General features: G+C 34.5%; 1 protein-coding gene across 10 annotated transcripts in view; it reads left to right on the top strand.

The window, feature by feature from the left end:
• The window catches only part of Ca-beta (Calcium channel protein beta subunit), a 101,163-nt gene extending 82,647 nt beyond the window's left edge, over positions 1-18,516 (top strand). For 7 of the 10 annotated variants that reach the window (XM_085490261.1, XM_085490258.1, XM_085490264.1 and 4 more), the window contains 6 exons: positions 361-458; positions 2,066-2,202; positions 2,311-2,476; positions 2,578-2,947; positions 4,158-4,190; positions 8,065-18,516. In XM_085490261.1, coding sequence (XP_085346387.1) covers positions 361-458; positions 2,066-2,202; positions 2,311-2,476; positions 2,578-2,947; positions 4,158-4,190; positions 8,065-8,246 — 986 coding nt within the window. In that variant the 3' untranslated portion in view covers positions 8,247-18,516. Of the gene's footprint in view, positions 1-360; positions 459-2,065; positions 2,203-2,310; positions 2,477-2,577; positions 2,948-4,157; positions 4,191-5,723; positions 6,031-8,064 lie in introns of all 10 variants that reach the window. The other 3 variants (XM_085490260.1, XM_085490263.1, XR_014926549.1) reach the window with 2 other exon arrangements.
• Positions 18,517-18,895: the final 379 nt, after the last annotated feature.

The following is an 18,895-nucleotide window of genomic DNA, read 5'->3' as shown; positions in this document are numbered from 1 at the left end:
TTTATTTCTGCTCTCTCGCGGAAGAGATTGCTCTCACTGCTTTCCTCTTCATTATATACACGCCCTAGTTAGCTTTCATTACGTTTCGCTAAAATCATCAAGGTAAGTCACTGTATTCGTGCCACTCATGTGTCAGCACACCTGCGATTCTTATTAGTACCTGCTGTAGCTAGCCGCTGATCTTTGATAGCGCTGCTGCTATAAGCAGAAACACAGAGCAAATTAGCGAATTTATATAGGCTGCATCACAATCAATTTGAATGCTTCTTGATAGCTTCTTTTTGAGAGAAAGAGGGACTCGTCGTTCGCACGGGAACCAAATGAGATTTCGACTGACCGTGAATCGTATTCTTTCAACAGGTGACGACAGCGACAGCGTCGGGAACGTACGACCCGGCAAGGCGACCCTGACGACCCCACCCGCTAAGGAGAAGCGGAAGAACTTCTTCAAGAAGCCGGTAAACATTCGGCGGATCAGACACTGTCGAGATCTTGTCTATAACGCACCACATGCACATCTTGCCGCTTCTTGAGCTTTTGACACTTAGCTTAAATGCTGTATGCATACACTGACGTGGTGTGTTCAACGATGCATCATGCGTAATAATGGATCTTTTTTTTTTTTTTTTATATCAATGATGTTTAGAAAATCTGAAAGTTCGACGACCTTAGATTATTTGTTCGCTCCGACATTGATTATTGCTTTAGAATATTTTATTTAATTCTTTTTATTTTTAACACTTCTTTTTTACACAATGAAGAACAGCTGCACTTGATGGACACGCACGATGCATCAGATCTCTCACATTAGTTAAGCGTACAAATAATCCTAGCTAATATTTCTTATTGCTCGATTTTGCTACTCTGTCCACGTCAAAATGTTCTGTCTCTAGTATTTGCTTTATAACATTGTTAGTTTTTTTAGTGAAAATTGTCATATTAGAGATAATATTTTTCACTGGTGCTGATAGATTTGAAGTTAGTGCTAAGGATTCGATTAATGATTAAACATTACTTTTCATATGTGGAAGATATTTTCTTAAGAATAAGATAATAAATTTACCAGTCGACGGCAAAAAATATCACGGCTCTTCTAAATATAAATGCATAATTCTATGTATGTATCTATAAGCATATGTTTACAATATCATATTTTAAAATCATACACTCAGTTCTAAAAATATCGTTCATGCGTTTTCAGCGCGATTAATCTTTTTATAGTATTAAATCTGAATCACTTGGTATATAAAGTTTTATTATACATTAAATTATTTTAGAATTTCGGAATATAATTTGAAACACGCATATACTTTTCCTTCACAGCACATATTGTGTCGATACACATAACTTTTAATGCAGACAATTTGAGAACGACTGGTAAATACTCTGTCATATGCATTTAACACTGTACTCTCTTAAACTGAATTAGTGAAAATATCACTTAAAGCAGTAAAAAAGTTTTATCGAAAAATAGTGATTATTTTCTTCTCAGTGAAAATATTCACAATTTATATTTTCTCTTCCGTTTTGTTTTGCTGCGATATAAGAAAGATTTTACTGAAAAATTCGGCATTATCACTAATTCTTTTTGGTAAAATTTTCTTAGTCGCGGTACTATATTTAAGATTGATGTGATTCCGTTTAAGAGAGGGTTAATAAATTTTTTTCACCACGCACATACAGCGTCCAACGATCATCTCTATCCGGAGGCGCGCATCACGTGATGAAAATTGTTCACCGCCGTAGGGTAGAATTTAGCCAATGCGATTAGGAGGCCGTTAATAACCTTAGTTTCGATATAGTAGTTACTAACATACTGCTTGGCCAAAGTACACCTTCGGTGCTCGAAGAGGATATCCCCGTAGGCGGGCATTCAAGGAAGGACTTTGGCCGTGCAGGAGGTCGCATGTGTCAAATCGACATGACCATTAACTGATTTCAATGTTTCAATGTTGCATACCGTGCTCACACGCAGTCCTACGTAAGTGAGACTATCCTGGGGCCGATATTGGCGAATGGGGCTCGTCTCGATTGGTCCGGACTGATCGTTTGTTCGAACTTTCAGGAAACGACGACCCCCTACGACGTGGTACCATCCATGAGGCCCGTGGTACTGGTCGGGCCGTCGCTCAAGGGTTACCAAGTGACAGATATGATGCAGAAGGCACTCTTCGATTTCCTCAAACATCGCTTCGAAGGCAGGTCTGTCTCGATTCTTCAGCCTTATTAATTCTCCTTCTCGTATTCATTGCAAGAAAAAATTATGAACAGCTATCAGTTCTAGCGAGCTAATTCTTCTTCTTTTTACAGAATTATTATTACGAGGGTAATGGCAGATATTTCGTTAGCGAAAAGATCCTTGCTGAACAATCCAACTAAACGAGCAATCATGGAACGATCGACCAGCAGGAGCAGCTGTTTAGCGGAAGTTCAGCAAGAGATCGAGAGGATCTTCGAACTGGCTAGAACTCTGCAGGTAAAAAAATTGTCAGAAATAATTCAACATACTTACGTATTACAATAATAATCAAATGAATCCGTTTCGAATAAATTTATCGATTTTGCATGCAATTCCAGTTAGTCGTTTTGGACTGCGATACCATAAATCATCCATCGCAGTTGGCGAAGACCAGCCTGGCGCCCACGATTGTCTACTTGAAGATCTCTTCGCCGAAAGTTCTGCAGAGGCTGATTAAGACCCGAGGGAAGTCGCAGATACGTCACCTCAATGTGCAGATGGTGGCCGCGGAAAAACTGGCGCAATGTCCGCCAGAGATGTTCGACGTCATCCTAGATGAAAATCAATTGGAGGAGGCGTGCGAACACGTGGCCGAGTATCTGGAAGCATATTGGAGGGCGACGCATCCGCCGGATTTTACCTCGGTGCCACGCGCCGTGCCTGCACCTGATGCACCGACAGACACATATTCGCAACGCGTGCCATCAGGTATCACAATTTTTTCATGAGAGATTAGATCAGATTTTTTTTTCAAAATATCTCAATTAAATACAATTTCAGTATACGATTCGTAATTAATTTAAATTATGAAAGCCACAGCGAAATATTTGCACCTCAAAAGAATGACAGGAAAGGATTTCGCACCGAATACATAGGGTTTTGGCTTTTGGTAGAATTGGTTGATATAATTGCCTCGAAGCTAAATATTCGATAGTTATTGAGTTACAGTTAATCAAACAACTCGCAAAGTCCTAATTTGTCGTGTTTGACTGGCTGTAAATCAATAACCATCTATTGTTTAGCTTCGAGTCTATTACATTTTTTGTTCAACAATCAATTCAATTTCATCTAGGATTTTATATAGGTTCAGAAACTTCATACTAATTATATAAAATTATATAAAATCTTGATAAAACCAGCTGGTTTTTCTCATATATTGTAGCTTATCATCTGCTGAACAAAAAACGTAATAGGTTCAAAAGTAAATAATAGCTATTTACCGATTTATAGCTAGTTAAATACGAAAAATTTGGGCTCTACGAGTTGTTTTATTCATCAGGACATAAGCTACAACATATGAAAAAAAACAGCCAATTCCACCAAAAGCGAAAACCCTATGTATTTGGTGCAGGATGTCCTTCCAGATCGATTAGTTATCTTTATTCTCTCGAACGGATCTTAAGACAGTATAAGGATTTTAAATAGCATATATGCGCGGAGATTTCCTCGAAAGCCAATACTTCGGTCATTCGGGTAATAGTTCTGTGGAAACCATCCAAGATTGTCGAGAAACAATGCAAAACCGAAGCTTTTGGCAGTGACACATGGCGCAAATCGGCGCTATAATACGTCGATTGACGTCTTTGGCACTGCCGACCGGAAATTGGACTCGTCTATGAACGTATTTGGCAATGCACAGAGCTGGCTGGTGACCGAAATACTGACTCGGGAAAATTATTCATTATGTTACTCGGAGAAAATCACTTTCAAGGTGTCAATAATTTTTTATTATTTATTCAAAATATCTCGTAATATTTAATGTAGCATAAACAGTTTATTTTTTTTTCGTCTTGAATGCTTCTCGTGGTATCCCTTTTCCACTATCCTGATTCTCGCTCGTGCCTTCTAGCCCTACTAAAAAATTTAACGAGACTCAATTTCGCCACTAACACTCGATACTTTCTTCTTGTCCTCTCAGGTGCCCCTCATGAGCCTTATTATCAACGAAGAGGTAATCCAATATTTTCCTCGAGCATGCATCTCTGCATACGCATCCCTTTGTACCTCTTGTTTATATCTTTATCTAGTAAATGGATCTCGCTAATTGCATGCAGATGACATGGATTCGTCTTAATAAAAAAAAAATGGAGGTCTTATCTTCAAAAATTTGCTGAAGATAGCTAGGCAATGCATCCTGTCAAGATCTACTTACTTGTCTAAAAGTAATCTTTACTTTCTTGTATCAATATTACTCATTCAGGAATTTCTTTTATCTTACTGTTGCATGCTATTCTACGTACAGAGTATAGCAACTTTTCTTCCACAATTGTTATATCAATGTTTCTAATTTGCAGTAAGTTATATAACATTTTTCTGTTACACATTATTTTTTATAACATAAATTTTTCTTAATTACATAGGAAAAAAATTAATTATAATATTACTTAAATATGTTAGTGATGCGTATTTTCCTCATAGAGGGTTATAATTATATATAAAATCATAGATATGCACGTGAAAAAAATTTTGATGTTATTTATAATTTTATTTTATAAATTTACGTATTTTATTAATGCATTAATTTATGAATCGAATTTCTATCGAGCATATAGGATACTATCTAGTAATCTTCCAACTTTCTTTGTACTCCATCTCATTTGTCTGTTAAAAAAGTGACTGACAGTTCCTCCGCATTTATCGCGTATTCGCTTATCATCGAATTGATATCATCTCATCTTGACATTATATTTATTTTCAGCGGCAATGTACGGATCGAACGTACGGATTGATACGAACTTGTATCCGATGCAGTAAGACCGGGCGCGTTTATCGATCTCCCCGTTAGTGCGAATACTTCTAAATTTCGTTTTTATTTGTGCAATCGCTCTCCTAATCCTTTTTTCGTACAGTCATCAAAAAATTTTTATTTTTTCATAATATAATATAATAATTATTAAATACATGCTTATCTTAATATCACTTTTAATTGCAACTTATTTCGTATACATTGTGATATAATTTATTATCAATTGAATATTTTATGACTTGGAAAAAACCCATAAATTCTATTATATATTAATATGATAAAAAAGAAAATATTACAATTTTGCACAATATTAAATTCTACGCACTTAAAATTCCTTATTCTTAAAAACCCATTCCTCGTATTTTCTATAAATAAAATGCTCGAAAGAAGTTGCAAAATCCACGTGCTTTTAAGCTACGCCAGATTAACGCCAAAGCTATATTGCGCGTGGCAGAAAACCAAACGATACAGCTATATACTCCATTTGTAAGTTCTCTCTTATTTTATCTTCCCTTCGCAATTATACATTCAGCATCAATTTCTAAATTCTCTACGTTGCAGTAACACAAAGATCAATGTGCAAAAAAAAAAAAAAAAAAAAAAAAATTAAAAATAAAAAAAAATAAATCTGCGAAAATTGTTTAATCTGCGAGGACGTGCGCAGATTTTATTATCAGGCCTATGTTATTATCAGCAACGAGCTCTGACTCCGATGTTCTCTTTGTTTACGTGTAAAAGTGGAGGCGGTGGCTGCCACGGGAATCATCCGAAAACCGAGCCTGCAGCGCTATGGTCGTGGTGACCAAGAGACCAAGACGAAAGAGTCGAGTTAAGAGAAGGTCCGAATACGCGGGACGTACCTCTATTGTTGTGCGGTCGCTTCTCTACTTCCTCCTTCGGATGCAATTTTTGGCCGAGAAAGAGAGAGAGAGAGTTTTACGCACACACACCATCCGGCCCGTGAAATTTTAATTCCGGGACGTCGATGCGAGATTGAGAGAATTAGAGACTGTGTTATAGGGATACCTTTGTGAGGGCGCGCGTAGTAAGTACAGATGGGTTTGGTGCATGGGCCCGGAAACACGGAACCGACCCGATTTCTATCTCTCTCGAGCAGAGAAAATGATTTACGTTTCCCTCCGTCACTTTTATGTATCCCTTTGTACGCAGTGGGGTAGTAAGTTCGCCATGCAGAGAACAATCAAGGACTTTCCGGAATATAAAAAACACTTGGAAAATTATTTATTACACGAGTCTCATCCTTCGCGCACCTGTTTCACTTGAAAATTTATTTCCACGCGCAAGATCGTAAGAATACGGCCAGACACTTTATGTACGCAATCTTTTTTCAAGTTCAAAAAATGTAATCTGCCTTTTAAAAATTCTCAAGATTTTTATTTTTGATTATTGGATTATTTTTTTTACTATTTTACATTGTTTGATTGCTGCAAATATTTATTGGCGCAATTACGCCACTGTTATTCAATTCCATTTTTTGTCAGGATAACAGCTCCCTTATCCCGATGTCTGCAATTTTATTTCGGTTGAACTTCTAGTTACAATCTAATTGTCATTTAAATATATATTGTTCATTATTTTCTTTTTAAATTTGAAATAAATTTATATTTATATGCATAAAATTCAAATCTTGTAAAAGCATGAATTATTTTATATCTCTAATTACGTAATTAAGATCGTTTTATTTCTTATTTGACTTTGATACATCTTACATTTTTTATTCTAAAATAAAAATTAAAAATTATTAAAAAATTGAATATAGAATAATCTAATTTTCTTCTCCATTATTTTAATTACGCATTGAACATATTCTAATGTGTCACAATCAGAAGTTCAGCCGTTGTTTCTGTCACACCTTCCTGTTTTACTTTAATATGTTTCGCAGCCCTTCACCAACCCTTGACGTAGAATAGGATCATAGAATAGATTACCTAACGATAGAGAGAGAGAGAAAATTAACGATATGTGAGCCGCGTGAGTCGAGAGGGCAGAAGTTATAAAGGGTTTCCTTATTCTCGTCGCGACCTGTCATCTCGCAGGATTCATGTTTCGAGTTGCATCAATCGCTGCGACGAGTATTGCTCTTCTACTTCTCGATTTCTGCGCACCCCTGCGCACCTGATAGTTCGAACGTCGGAGTCTTTGCGACGTTTATCTCGTCTCTTAATTTATTTTTCTTTCTTTTTTGCTTAGAGCTTGCATGGATTAGGTAGCGTGTTGGAATGAATTGGCTGGAATGATCTGAGATCCCTAGTGCAACTCATGATTAATAATTACCCCCGAGTGGCGTTCTTTTTTTCATAGAATAGAGAGTTTTGAACGATCTGACATTATAGCTTCTTGGCAACATGGAATTTGTACAATTAATTCTTTCTCGATACAACAAATTCCATTTTACTTCAAAACAAAAAGAATTCAAACTTTAAAATATATTCTTCTTTTATCATACGATCATTGTTGTGTTTAGATGATTTTAGAATTAGCTAGATAAAGATGAGATAAAAATCCATCTTAGATAAGATGGAGATAATTTTGTTTTAAATATATCTAGATAAAGGATAAAATTATACATGGCGATTCATCTAGAAAATTTTCTAGATAATAATTTTTAAAACTGTTTATATAAATACAGTTATAAAAAATATAAATTATAAAAGGAATATAAAAATATATGTATTCATACTTTTATTTATAAATTTTTATCGCTTACTATTAAAGTTCTATTATTTACGTATTTTTATGTGCTATGATTCTAAACCAAATTAAGATGCATAAATATTTTTATTATCTATATAAAGATAAGATATGACGCCAAAGTTTCATCTAGATGATCATCTATATAATTTTATTTAGACAGCAACGTATACGAACAATTCAAAAATATATCTGTGTTCTTAAATTTCGTTCCTCTCGATGACTTTATCACGAACAATTAAATTGACTGGAAACATAAAGTTGAAGAAAAATCAGAAACTGCTTGAGCATTAAATTATTTTGATATAAACCGATTTCATATAAATCGCAAAAAATCGCTTTAATCATTTTTTTCTATTTCATTCAGGAGCCAGTTACGGTGCCGGTGACGTCAGCGGCGGGACAAGAAGATCGCGGCTGGAGCGGATGGATCGCGATCGGGGCGATCGCATGGATCACGATTACGGCGAGGAGGAGCACGGCGTCGATTACGGTAGTGCCTCGAGACGTCGCCAGCAGCAGGACTCGCGCGCTCTTAATGCTATTTAGGAGCTGGGGCCCCGGGGCCTGTCGCTACAGCGCTGTCCCCATCTGCGCACCACCGCCCTATAGTAGCGGGCTCGCCTTCTTCCGGTAAACGCTACCGAGACGCTAGGAAGTGCGCTACCTCGCGATAAGATCGCTGCGCTCTGTTAGTGGGGCTGTTTTCTGTCGCGCTAAGGAAAAAAGGGGGATGAAAGGGGGAGGGAGAAAAATAGGAATAATTGTAAACGCGCCACCGACCGAGTTTTGAAAGACGCTGTACCATATATCGATCTCGTTTGACCGTCGACGATTTATCTTCGCGTACCTGTTCACAATCTAGGGAAACCTCGCCATCAGTCGCCAGCAGCGTGCACGCTATATATGATCTCCCGGAAGACGCTTGAACTTTTTGTATTTCGCGCTGCAAAAGAAAGTACATGCTGTTAAGGTCTGTTTTATCGACCATATAGGAAAATATTATTTTTATTTAACTCTTTGTTAACTAGACGGAATAAAAAATCCTTTACTAGAATTAATTTATTCATAATAATCCAAGTTATTATATGTGTATATAAAAGAAACCCAAGAAAGTTAAATAATTAAGTTTTCTTATCGTTTAGATTAGGTTGACCTAATGCAAAAGACTGATAAACAGCTGTAATTATTTAGCTTTCTTGTTCTTTTTTTTATATACATATGTAGTAGCTCAGATTTGTTATTATGAGTATTTTAATTCTAGTAAAGGGTTTTTCACTCTGTATAGCCAATAAAGAGTTAAATAAAAATAATATTTGTCGATAAAACAGACCTAGTCAGCATCCTCTTAAAGGAATGAACGCTGTCCTGTTTTATTAATAAAACATCGTTTTTGCGCACCCTTTTTTTATCGAACAGAATAATGAATTCTTCACGATTAAAGTACATATAGAAACAAAGCGTGAACCTACCGATTTTATATTAAAAACAAAAGAAAAGTTTTTTTAAAACTTAAAAAATTAAAATTCTTTTTGTTCTTAACATAAAATCGATAGGTTTGCGCTTTATTTCTATATATACTTTTTATCGTGGAAAAGTATTTATTATTCTATTCAGCCAATAAAAAGAAAAGGGTGCGTAAGAATAATGTTTTATCGATAAAACAGGAGGACGTTTAAAATCCCTTTAATTACTGTTTAATTGGAAAACGTGATAACTGTTGGAGAACTTTGTAACACGATTGAAACGTGAATCCTTATCTCTTCCGAAGAAACTCTTTTTGCATCTATAATATTCACCGTGACTTTATTATTCTTTTGCACCACCGGACATTGAGATAGTTCTTACAATCTTATCTCAATTGTATGATTACACTTCGTTAATAATGAATTAACAAAGGATAAAGCATTGACAATTTCTTCTGCTTCTTCTTCTTCTTCTTCTTCGTCTTCTTCTTCTTCTGATATGCAATTAGCAACCAGCAGCGTGCACGTGTGGTTATCAAAACACCTTCACTCCTCCATCGCTTTATCGTCGATCAAAGCACGTGCAAAGATTCTCAATCGAATAAAAAAATCACCGTTCTTGCTGAAAATTTCGTCAGCGTGATACTAATTCCACAGTTTGTACACACGATATCTAGAAACATACATATTTTCACCTTTGTACATCGCCTCACCAATCAATGTCCCAGTTTCAATGTCGCGTATTTGATCTCCAGCGACGTCATCCGCGAGAGAGATTGGAGAGTTACGCTACATCATTGACCATATATACCAATTACCGAACTATATTTACACGCACAAGCATCATCGAAATGTACTTGTCCGATGACATGTGTATGCTTGAGAGCTCTGCTGAACTACGCAGAGAGAAAGAGAAAGAGAGGGTGACATTACATGTCAATCGTCCACATCCCATAACGATATTACATAACGTACTACGCCAAATGTGTCAATCACTCACCCGTAATAACTGCTGATCATGAGATGCACGTGGCATCTTCTCTCGAGACATCTTTTATGCCACTTTACACGAAGAAAGCATATGACACGCGTTGTGAAATAATCCTTTAAAAAAATATATACTCGACGTACACCCGACACTCCTCGTTCGCATAATCAAATCGACTCTGTATACATTTTTCACGCGAAAAAATATTGCAAGACTTATACTTTCGAATATATAATTATATAGCGAGAAAAACGATACGACAAATTATCCGAGCAATCTTTACGATATATTCTCTATACACTAAACTAATTATTGAAATCCATTAATTATTATTGTTCTAAACGAAAGTCTCTTCATATGTACATTTTGACTCATCTCTACTCATCTCTTTGATGTGCGTGAGTTCTACTTTCGGACACACAAGTCGTTTGTCAAATTATTATTGCGGTATAAGAAGATGGACTTTTCCTCTCGATATCTGCACGCGCTTCTTTCAATTGTCAGGAAAAAAAAAATTTATCGCGAATGCTTAATTGAGAGTATTTTAAGGATCGTTTAACCGAAAGCGATCTTTCTATATAAAACAGGAGTCCTAGTCGAATCGAAATAAAATCTTCCAGTGTCCTTGTCCATCGCAGAGAGTACGCAAAGGACAAAATTCCATTCGCGGAATCAGCTCAACAACACTAGTAGACGCGCGAGAAAGTCGCGTGGGACGAGGAGACCAAAGACAGAAAGTGCACTTGAAAGAGAGTGAAGATGAGCCCTGGGGCCTTAAAAATCCCTGCACCGACTTCTCCTGGGCCCCACAATCGAATCTTTAATGTCGAAATATATAATAGCGATCGACGATCGACGCAGAACTGAATACTCCTTGTGATCGAGAAAAAAAAAACTAAGAGATCTAAGAAAGGTCTGCATACATTCGACTTCTATCTTAGAGTTTAATTATAGGGCAAAAAAAAAAAACGATTACAATGACGATTAATCGCAATTGAAGAAAGTTAACGATCGTCTAGAGAAACGAGACCAGCTAATCTTAATAGCTAATTTTAAAGAGCTATGTATAATTCCGCTAGTCAAACACACGAAACACACAAAAGAGCTTCAATGAAAGAACTTTGTAGCTGATCATAGAGATTTCAAATTCGATCGTCGATCATAACCGTCGTAATTTTGCTGAATCTCGCTGATTCGCAGTTCGATGTGGCTCCCAATCTTGAATTTGATCGTAGAAATTGAAATCCATTTTGTCGAGATGGCGGATGTAGCTAAATGACGACTTAACGTAGTGATACTTTACCATCAATCACGTAATTAAATTAGACAAACGTGGAACTCTCGAGTGAGAGTTTTTCATTTTACGAGAAGAAAAACACCGAAGCACGAACAATTGGCTTGAGAAAGCAGGAAATATATCGATGTCGATATTGAATCCTTTGAAAGTTTTCGATTCTGATCGAGCGCATTCGGTCGCGTTCTCCTATAATGTGTTTATACGTTTTATTAGGACTACACACACACACACACACACACACACAAACACACTGATGCACACTCCACATGAAAAAGAAAACGCTCTGTGTACATAGTATACATATAAATTGTACACGCAAATGACAATTCCACCTATATCGCTCGATGAATTTTAATCGAGATAAAAGAAAATTAAAGAGTATAACTGTTCAGCGAAGATGTGAATAAAAATTACGTTGTACCTTCACTTTTCTATAAATTGTAAATTAAATGATATCATTTGAGTTATTGCTTATATATAGCTATACTTTTCAACAGAAGTTACTCGCCACTAACTTTCGATGTATACATTTATTTATCTCGCTTCAATATATACATATTTAATTCGCGTTTTAAACATTTAACGGGGATAATTTTAGAAATTATTTAATTATTTATGGCACGAATAATCCTGTATATTTTTTTATTCACATTTCTCGCCTACGATGTTATGTAAATACTGTAAGAAGCCTTTAACGAGTACTCAGTATTTATGATGCGGATAACGCATGGATCGGTACTCAGCTAAAAGATACTTGTGTAATTAGATCTCTTTGATTTGTTTTTATGCTAAAGAAATATAAGATATGAAAGATATTTATATCATGTTACGGAAATTTCTCTTAATACGTGACACGTTCATCGCGAATATCTGTCAAGTTTATAATCCGTGGAACGATTCGACTGTGGTAAGAAAAAAAAGTAGAAAAGGATTGACGATGTTGAATCACTTTCTTTTTTTGCGAAACATTTTTCCGCCTAGGACGATATATTCACATTGCGAAAGAAATAAACGTGTAAACACTTAATTGAAAATATAAAAACCTTACGAAGACTCTTAAGGCTCTTCTAGCTTGAAACATAGATCATCGGCATAAATCATTATTTAGGATATAATTAATTGGAAACTTTTTCTATATGCAGGAAATGACGTATGCGCTGCGGCGCTTTTAATTAGCGATGTCCTAAACTATGTATGTCGCTGTATCAGCTAGTAAACTAGGCGCGGGTTTAAAAAATCTCGGGGTTTCATTCACTAAAATTTGATATACGTTTACGAGCGGAATCCTCTTCTCCGTCCTGTTTTTTCTTCGAATATCGAGCAACAATTGGCTATTCTTTTTTGAGAAGAAATATCGGGGTCTCTCCCGTGTTTACGAATTATTTACATATATTTATTTGTTTTTTTCTGGCAATCGCAATCTAATCGAAGAATAAGTATGCTTTGCATTCTCGATGCATTTATGAAGATTGCGCAATGTCAGAGAGTTACTTGGGCTTATGTATATTAATTTATTTGTCTGATTATTTGTTATTAGATAGACTTGTATGATCGGCAAAAAATGCAGCGTTTAGAAACTGATTTTATGATTAAGTAATAGTATGTAATTTTCTTAATTGGTACCTATTTTTTGCTGAATCTTTTTAAAATTGTATAAATTTATCAGAAAAAATTTAATAATTATTAATAAAGAATCTTAATTTTTCTTCAATTGCAAATCTATTGCAAGCTTATCAAGATTTTTCTTAATTGTATCTAGAAAATTATTATGCAAGAAATTGATTCTTTAATGTTTTATCTCTTCAAAAATAATTGTACAAAGCATTATTGCTTATTATTGCTTAAACCAATTTTTTTCTACAAAAGTAATAATATGAAAAAATGCGCCAGTTGGGGATAAAAACTATATACAATATAAATTTTAATTCTTTATTATGCTCGAATATTAAAATGACTTAAAAAATTAATTAATTAATTTTTTTTGAACATTATAAAATTTTATTGCAGTTGATGATTGGTACTAATTAAGGATTCGTCTGTCGGAGGAAGCGTATCGTGGAAACATGATTGATTTGTGCATGCTACGTTCGTTTATCTTTTTTAATATTTAAAAACTTTAGATAGGTATGTATTTGTATTAAATCGGATATTCGCCTCTCTGGAAGCGTCTTGAAGCTTCGCATGAGATTTCGTGCCGACGCGAACTATCGCGCCAATATCCGCTTATCGATGTTGAGGGAATAAATTTTATCTTTTTAGAGAGAAGAATTTTGTAAAAGAGAGATATATATATAAATATATCTCTAATGTTCGAATAAGAAAGTCGAGAGCAGCGGAAGTCCCGTTCTTTAGCAAATGATCTATATTGAAAGTCGTCGCTGAGTCATCTCAACGTGAAATTTTCATGATACACATTTGACGAGATGATTGAATCACTTGCGTAGCCCAGATTTGTACATATTAGGTAAATATATAGGTTTCGTCATGATCGCTGTGAATCCACATAAGAGATATTCACGCTATTTTTGCTTCCGTACGACAAGTTCGTTTCCCATTGAATGAGATCAGTCCGAGGAAATAATGTAAATGCGATATTCTCGATATAAAGAAATTCGCTTCATTAATCTGCATTTTTTTCTAAACAGAAAATTTAATGCTATTAATACCGATCTCTTTATTATATTGAAATTTGATTTATATTTTATATATATTTATTTTTGCACATTTTTATTTTCTTTTTTTTTATAATTACAAAAATATGCCAATTGATATGCGGGGAATAAGTTTAAAATATATTAAATGTAATAAATGTATGTAAAAAAATATTATATTTAATATTTGTTTAAATTTAATTGTAACGTTAATTTACAAAAATTGAAGAAGCGTTTTTCTGCAGATCGAGAACATCGTTTTGTTGATTAATTGAGGAGTCTGCTTGTTTGTGGATTGCAGATACGAGCAAAGCAAACGCGCTGTGGTTATAGTTGTGCAAAGTATATCTTATAAATAATTTATTATAATCGTCGAGATATGGAAATTTTTATAATATTTTATAACTTCTCAGGATAAGCAGCGATGGAAATTCACACACATCCGTGACTATACATATTATATAAATATATTGACTCGTTCACATGTATACACATTCGATATACGTATACATAATATACACGTACGAGAAGAAAAACGTTCCTTTAGAGAAAAGTGGATTTTCACCTACGGTGAAGAGAAAAATGGTCTCGTAAAAACTTGAGTGGCTTCGATCCATCCCTTATTTTCGGTATTTGTTGGTAATGTTTGATCTATATGTAGCGCCGACATTTTAATATGTAGCTTTGGTGCATGGAGAAGCAATCCTAAAAATACATCCTTCGAATCACAAGTGCTTAAATCGACGCTCGTAATTTCTGCGTGTAGCTACATTCAATTAATTGAGAACCTCAAGTTGGGGAATAAAAAAATTGCGTTGTCGAATTTTGATACAAAACGCGATCCCTCGAAAAAATACATGAATTATAAAGTAAATAATTATTGTGAATCAATTTAAAAGCTGTTTGTTTGAAAGACAAATTTCAATGCATTATCCTCCATAAGTAGAATGTGTTTAAGAATTCTTTTCGAAATTCGGCGACTCGATTGAACGCTTTTGTACAAAGAGCCCCGTCGTCTAGGCGTTATGCTAGATAAGAAGCTTTGACTAATCGCGGACGATCGTATAAGCAAGGTGAAAAACACTGAAAGTCGAATTGGGAACATACACGAATTTTCTGAAGACTAAAACGATGAATTCTACGAGAGTATCGACATGGCGAGACGAATAAAAAAAAAAAAACAGATGGCTAAACCTTTGATGTTGTACGAGCTGTGCGCGCGTTAAGGTGCGAACTGACCTGACAATTGTATAGGATTTGGTTCGTTGGCTCGCACATTTAATGATGATTCCCAGTAAGCAAAAAATTATTGTTACAACGGTATTATTGTTGTCAAGTGTGTAGTTTTTAACATTGTATGCAACATCATTATGTACAAACTTTGACATGAATTTAGAGGTTTTGGTAATGTTGAAATTAACGTTTTTAAAATATTTTATTAACATTTTGAGAGCAATATGTTATTAAATCTAATTTTTAAAACATTTATGAAACATTAGGTAAATATTTTAAATTAATTAAAATATTTATTAAAAAATTTTAAATATATTTATACATTAAAAAATAAAACATTATATCATAACGTTTAGAAAATTTATATAAAATAAACGTTTTAAAATGTTGATTAAATATTTCTTGCTTACTGGGTTGCTCGCTTAGTTAGTCGATTGACGTCGCTTGCGACGCCGATCGGATTTAGATTTATTTGTTTGTTGGAACGAGTGAAAGAGAAGAGAGTCTAAACGAGAGATTGCTCGACGCTGTTTGATTATATCGATATAATTAAACGATTACTTGTATAATTAAGTATCTTGTCGCACCGTGTGCACGCGAAAGACGATATAAGAAGATGTATAAGAAGAGTGTTGAGAGAGACCACGTCTAGCTTCGAGGTACGATCAGATCGAGAATCTCGAAGCTACTCGCAGCTCTAATCTACGAATTTGTATGATGTGTGAAAATTTTAACAAATTTTATTGTATGGCGAAATCGTCGACGACGATATATAACTTCGGAACGATGACGATTCATACTAGGAATCGATCGGGAGATCTGTTCTTGACAGATTATTTTTATCGATTAGATTACGCTTGTGCAGCTAATTATCTCAATTGCTTGCTAATTATTTGATTATATTACTCTCAAGTATTTGTAAAATAATTCTAATCTCGAGTATTACAAATGTGACGTGTGTGAAAAGAAAAAAGAAAAGAAAATAAAGTTTCGATTGCAAGTCCCTGAGTACCTCTTAAGATAGAGTAACGTGGCTTATGATTAGTGAATTAATTATTATTAGTCGCTTTGCAAATGCTTTTTGCGATGCTCTTATAGTGCTAAAAAAATAGCGCCGAATCGTCGACGACGATTTCCCTCGTTCGTCCCATCGACGTGTTCACTGAATGCAACCCTTATATGGTTGGAAGGTCCAAACGGAGGATTAAGCACACAGGCCTTATTACGATGGCTCTCGCGAATTCCATGTATGACGCAAGGGTGACATTCGGCCAAAATGCGAATCCCCTCGATATGCTTAGAAATATCTGCCCGTATCCTTGTATCGAGGCGAGCTGGTTTTTCGCAAATAATATTGTTGGCGGTTTCGAAAGTATATCTGTATAGCGCAGAGAAAGAGAGAGAGGCAGAGAAAGAGAGGAAAGATTGCTGCGGCCATATCGGTCCGAACAGACGCGTTTCTACCCTTCAATATAAATATGCATCAGCGAAATAAGAATCAATTTCATAGGGCAATAAAATGAAATTAATTAAAATTAAATATATAAATTAATATAAATTAAAAATGTAATTCAAAATAAGAACATATTTATACATCATTAATTTCTGTCGAGTATTTAAAATTGTAATACCATTTTTTTATAAATATTATATTTATATTTAAATATATTTAAATATATATTTAAAATATATTTAAAAATATATTTAAATATATTTAAATATATTTAAATATATTATATTTATACATCATTAATTTCTGTCGAGTATTTAAAATTGTAATACCATTTTTTATAAATATTTTATTTATATTATATTTATATTTAAATATATTTAAATATATATTTAAAATATATTTAAAAATATATTTAAATATATTTAAATATATTATATTTATACATCATTAATTTCTGTCGAGTATTTAAAATTGTAATATCATTTTTTTATAAATATTCTAAATTTCTAAATATTTTAGAGTTTCAAAACTTTGTATGTGTGTCGTGTCGATTCGGGCCGATTGAACGCTCGCATTAAGAGGATTAGGATGCAATTCTGTCGCGTGTGCATAAGAATTGTCGAAGAAACGATATAGACTTCGTGCACGCGCGAGCGTCCTCGAATAAAAATTCCCTTTCGTGGCTGGTTCGTCGGATCAAAGAATTTTCTCTGTATATTATCTATATTACTGTCCACACACCATACAAGCGCGCGCGATCAGTGTCGCAGAAAATATTTCAGTACGTGGTAAAATAATAATAATATGTTTCCACGTGATCCACTGGCGATCCATTCGTTTTCCTTGAGAGAAGAGAGCTTTATTTCACTATTGTTGCACTGATATAAGGAAGGAAGTGAGCGAGAATGAAAGAGAGAAAACATTTGTGAGCTATTGCGTTGAATTGTGTCAATCACATTGCTACTATTCGATTATCTAATTGTAAAGGAATCGAGAAAGGAGGAAAGAAAGAGAAAGTGTGCGTGTGCGAGTGAACGAGCAAATGAGAGAACAAAAGCACAGCTTGCATATGATGCGCGCAGTTGTTTGAAGACGGAATTGAAAGAATTGTCTAATTAATGAGATATTGTAAATTATTCTATAGCAAATGAAAAGCGCTACGACCCTGGCAGCGCGCTCCTCGAGAGTCCTTTTCGAAGGATCGAATTAAAATAGCCTCAATGAGAGCTATCAAGTCACTCTCGAGATGACTTTCGAGGAACGAGATGCTCCGATCGTTTCGATGTTGATATGTCAATGCTGTGATGTTATCCTTTGAAACTTAAACGAGAGAAAGAGAAAGAGAGAGAGAAGAGGTATATTCCCAGGCTCTCCCTTTCCTCCCCTTCACCCTATTTACCTACCCTCCCCCACCCCCTACCCTCGAAAGATCCTGTAACAGCTCCTCCCTTTGAGAAACCAAATATTTCTATTATTGTAATTCCCTCCCGCATAGCCCTTAAAGTAACTAGATTTTAATCGTATATATTTAATGTAAAGATTATTATTGTTACATCTCTCAGTGATTCTTTCCTTCGCCAGTGACGTCTTGGAGAGACGAGGAGCGAAGGAGTGTCGCGAAAAAAAAAGTATCATGATGACGTCGTGTCATCGATGGACGATTCTCTCCCGCATGTCACTGGTACCCCTACATTTGTCGCATTTGTAAATAAAATTTTTATCATCACATGACACGTCGGCAAGTTTGTATTGCTCCCTCTTGCAAAATTGAAAACTATTTTGATTATGTCTATTTCATGTAATATATTTAATCATATAATATATTTAAATATATTTAAATATATTTAAATATATTTTTAAATATATTTTAAATATATTTAAATATATTTTTAAATATATTTTAAATATATATTTAAATATATTTAAATATAAATATAATATAAATAGAATATTTATAAAAAATGGTATTACAATTATGTCGAATAAACAGGGTGAATCTAAATAAGCGCGACACGTTTTAGGAGATGGATTCTTTGTCGAAAATTAAGGTGATTTCTTATACAAATATATACTTTTCTCAAATATATATATTACAGAAATTAAAAATTTG

Source organism: Nylanderia fulva, unplaced genomic scaffold, assembly GCF_048542155.1.
Source record: "Nylanderia fulva isolate GAGA-0341 unplaced genomic scaffold, ASM4854215v1 Scaffold12, whole genome shotgun sequence".
In the NCBI taxonomy this organism is placed as follows: Eukaryota; Metazoa; Arthropoda; class Insecta; order Hymenoptera; family Formicidae; genus Nylanderia; species Nylanderia fulva.
This window is presented reverse-complemented; position numbering and strand designations above follow the sequence as displayed.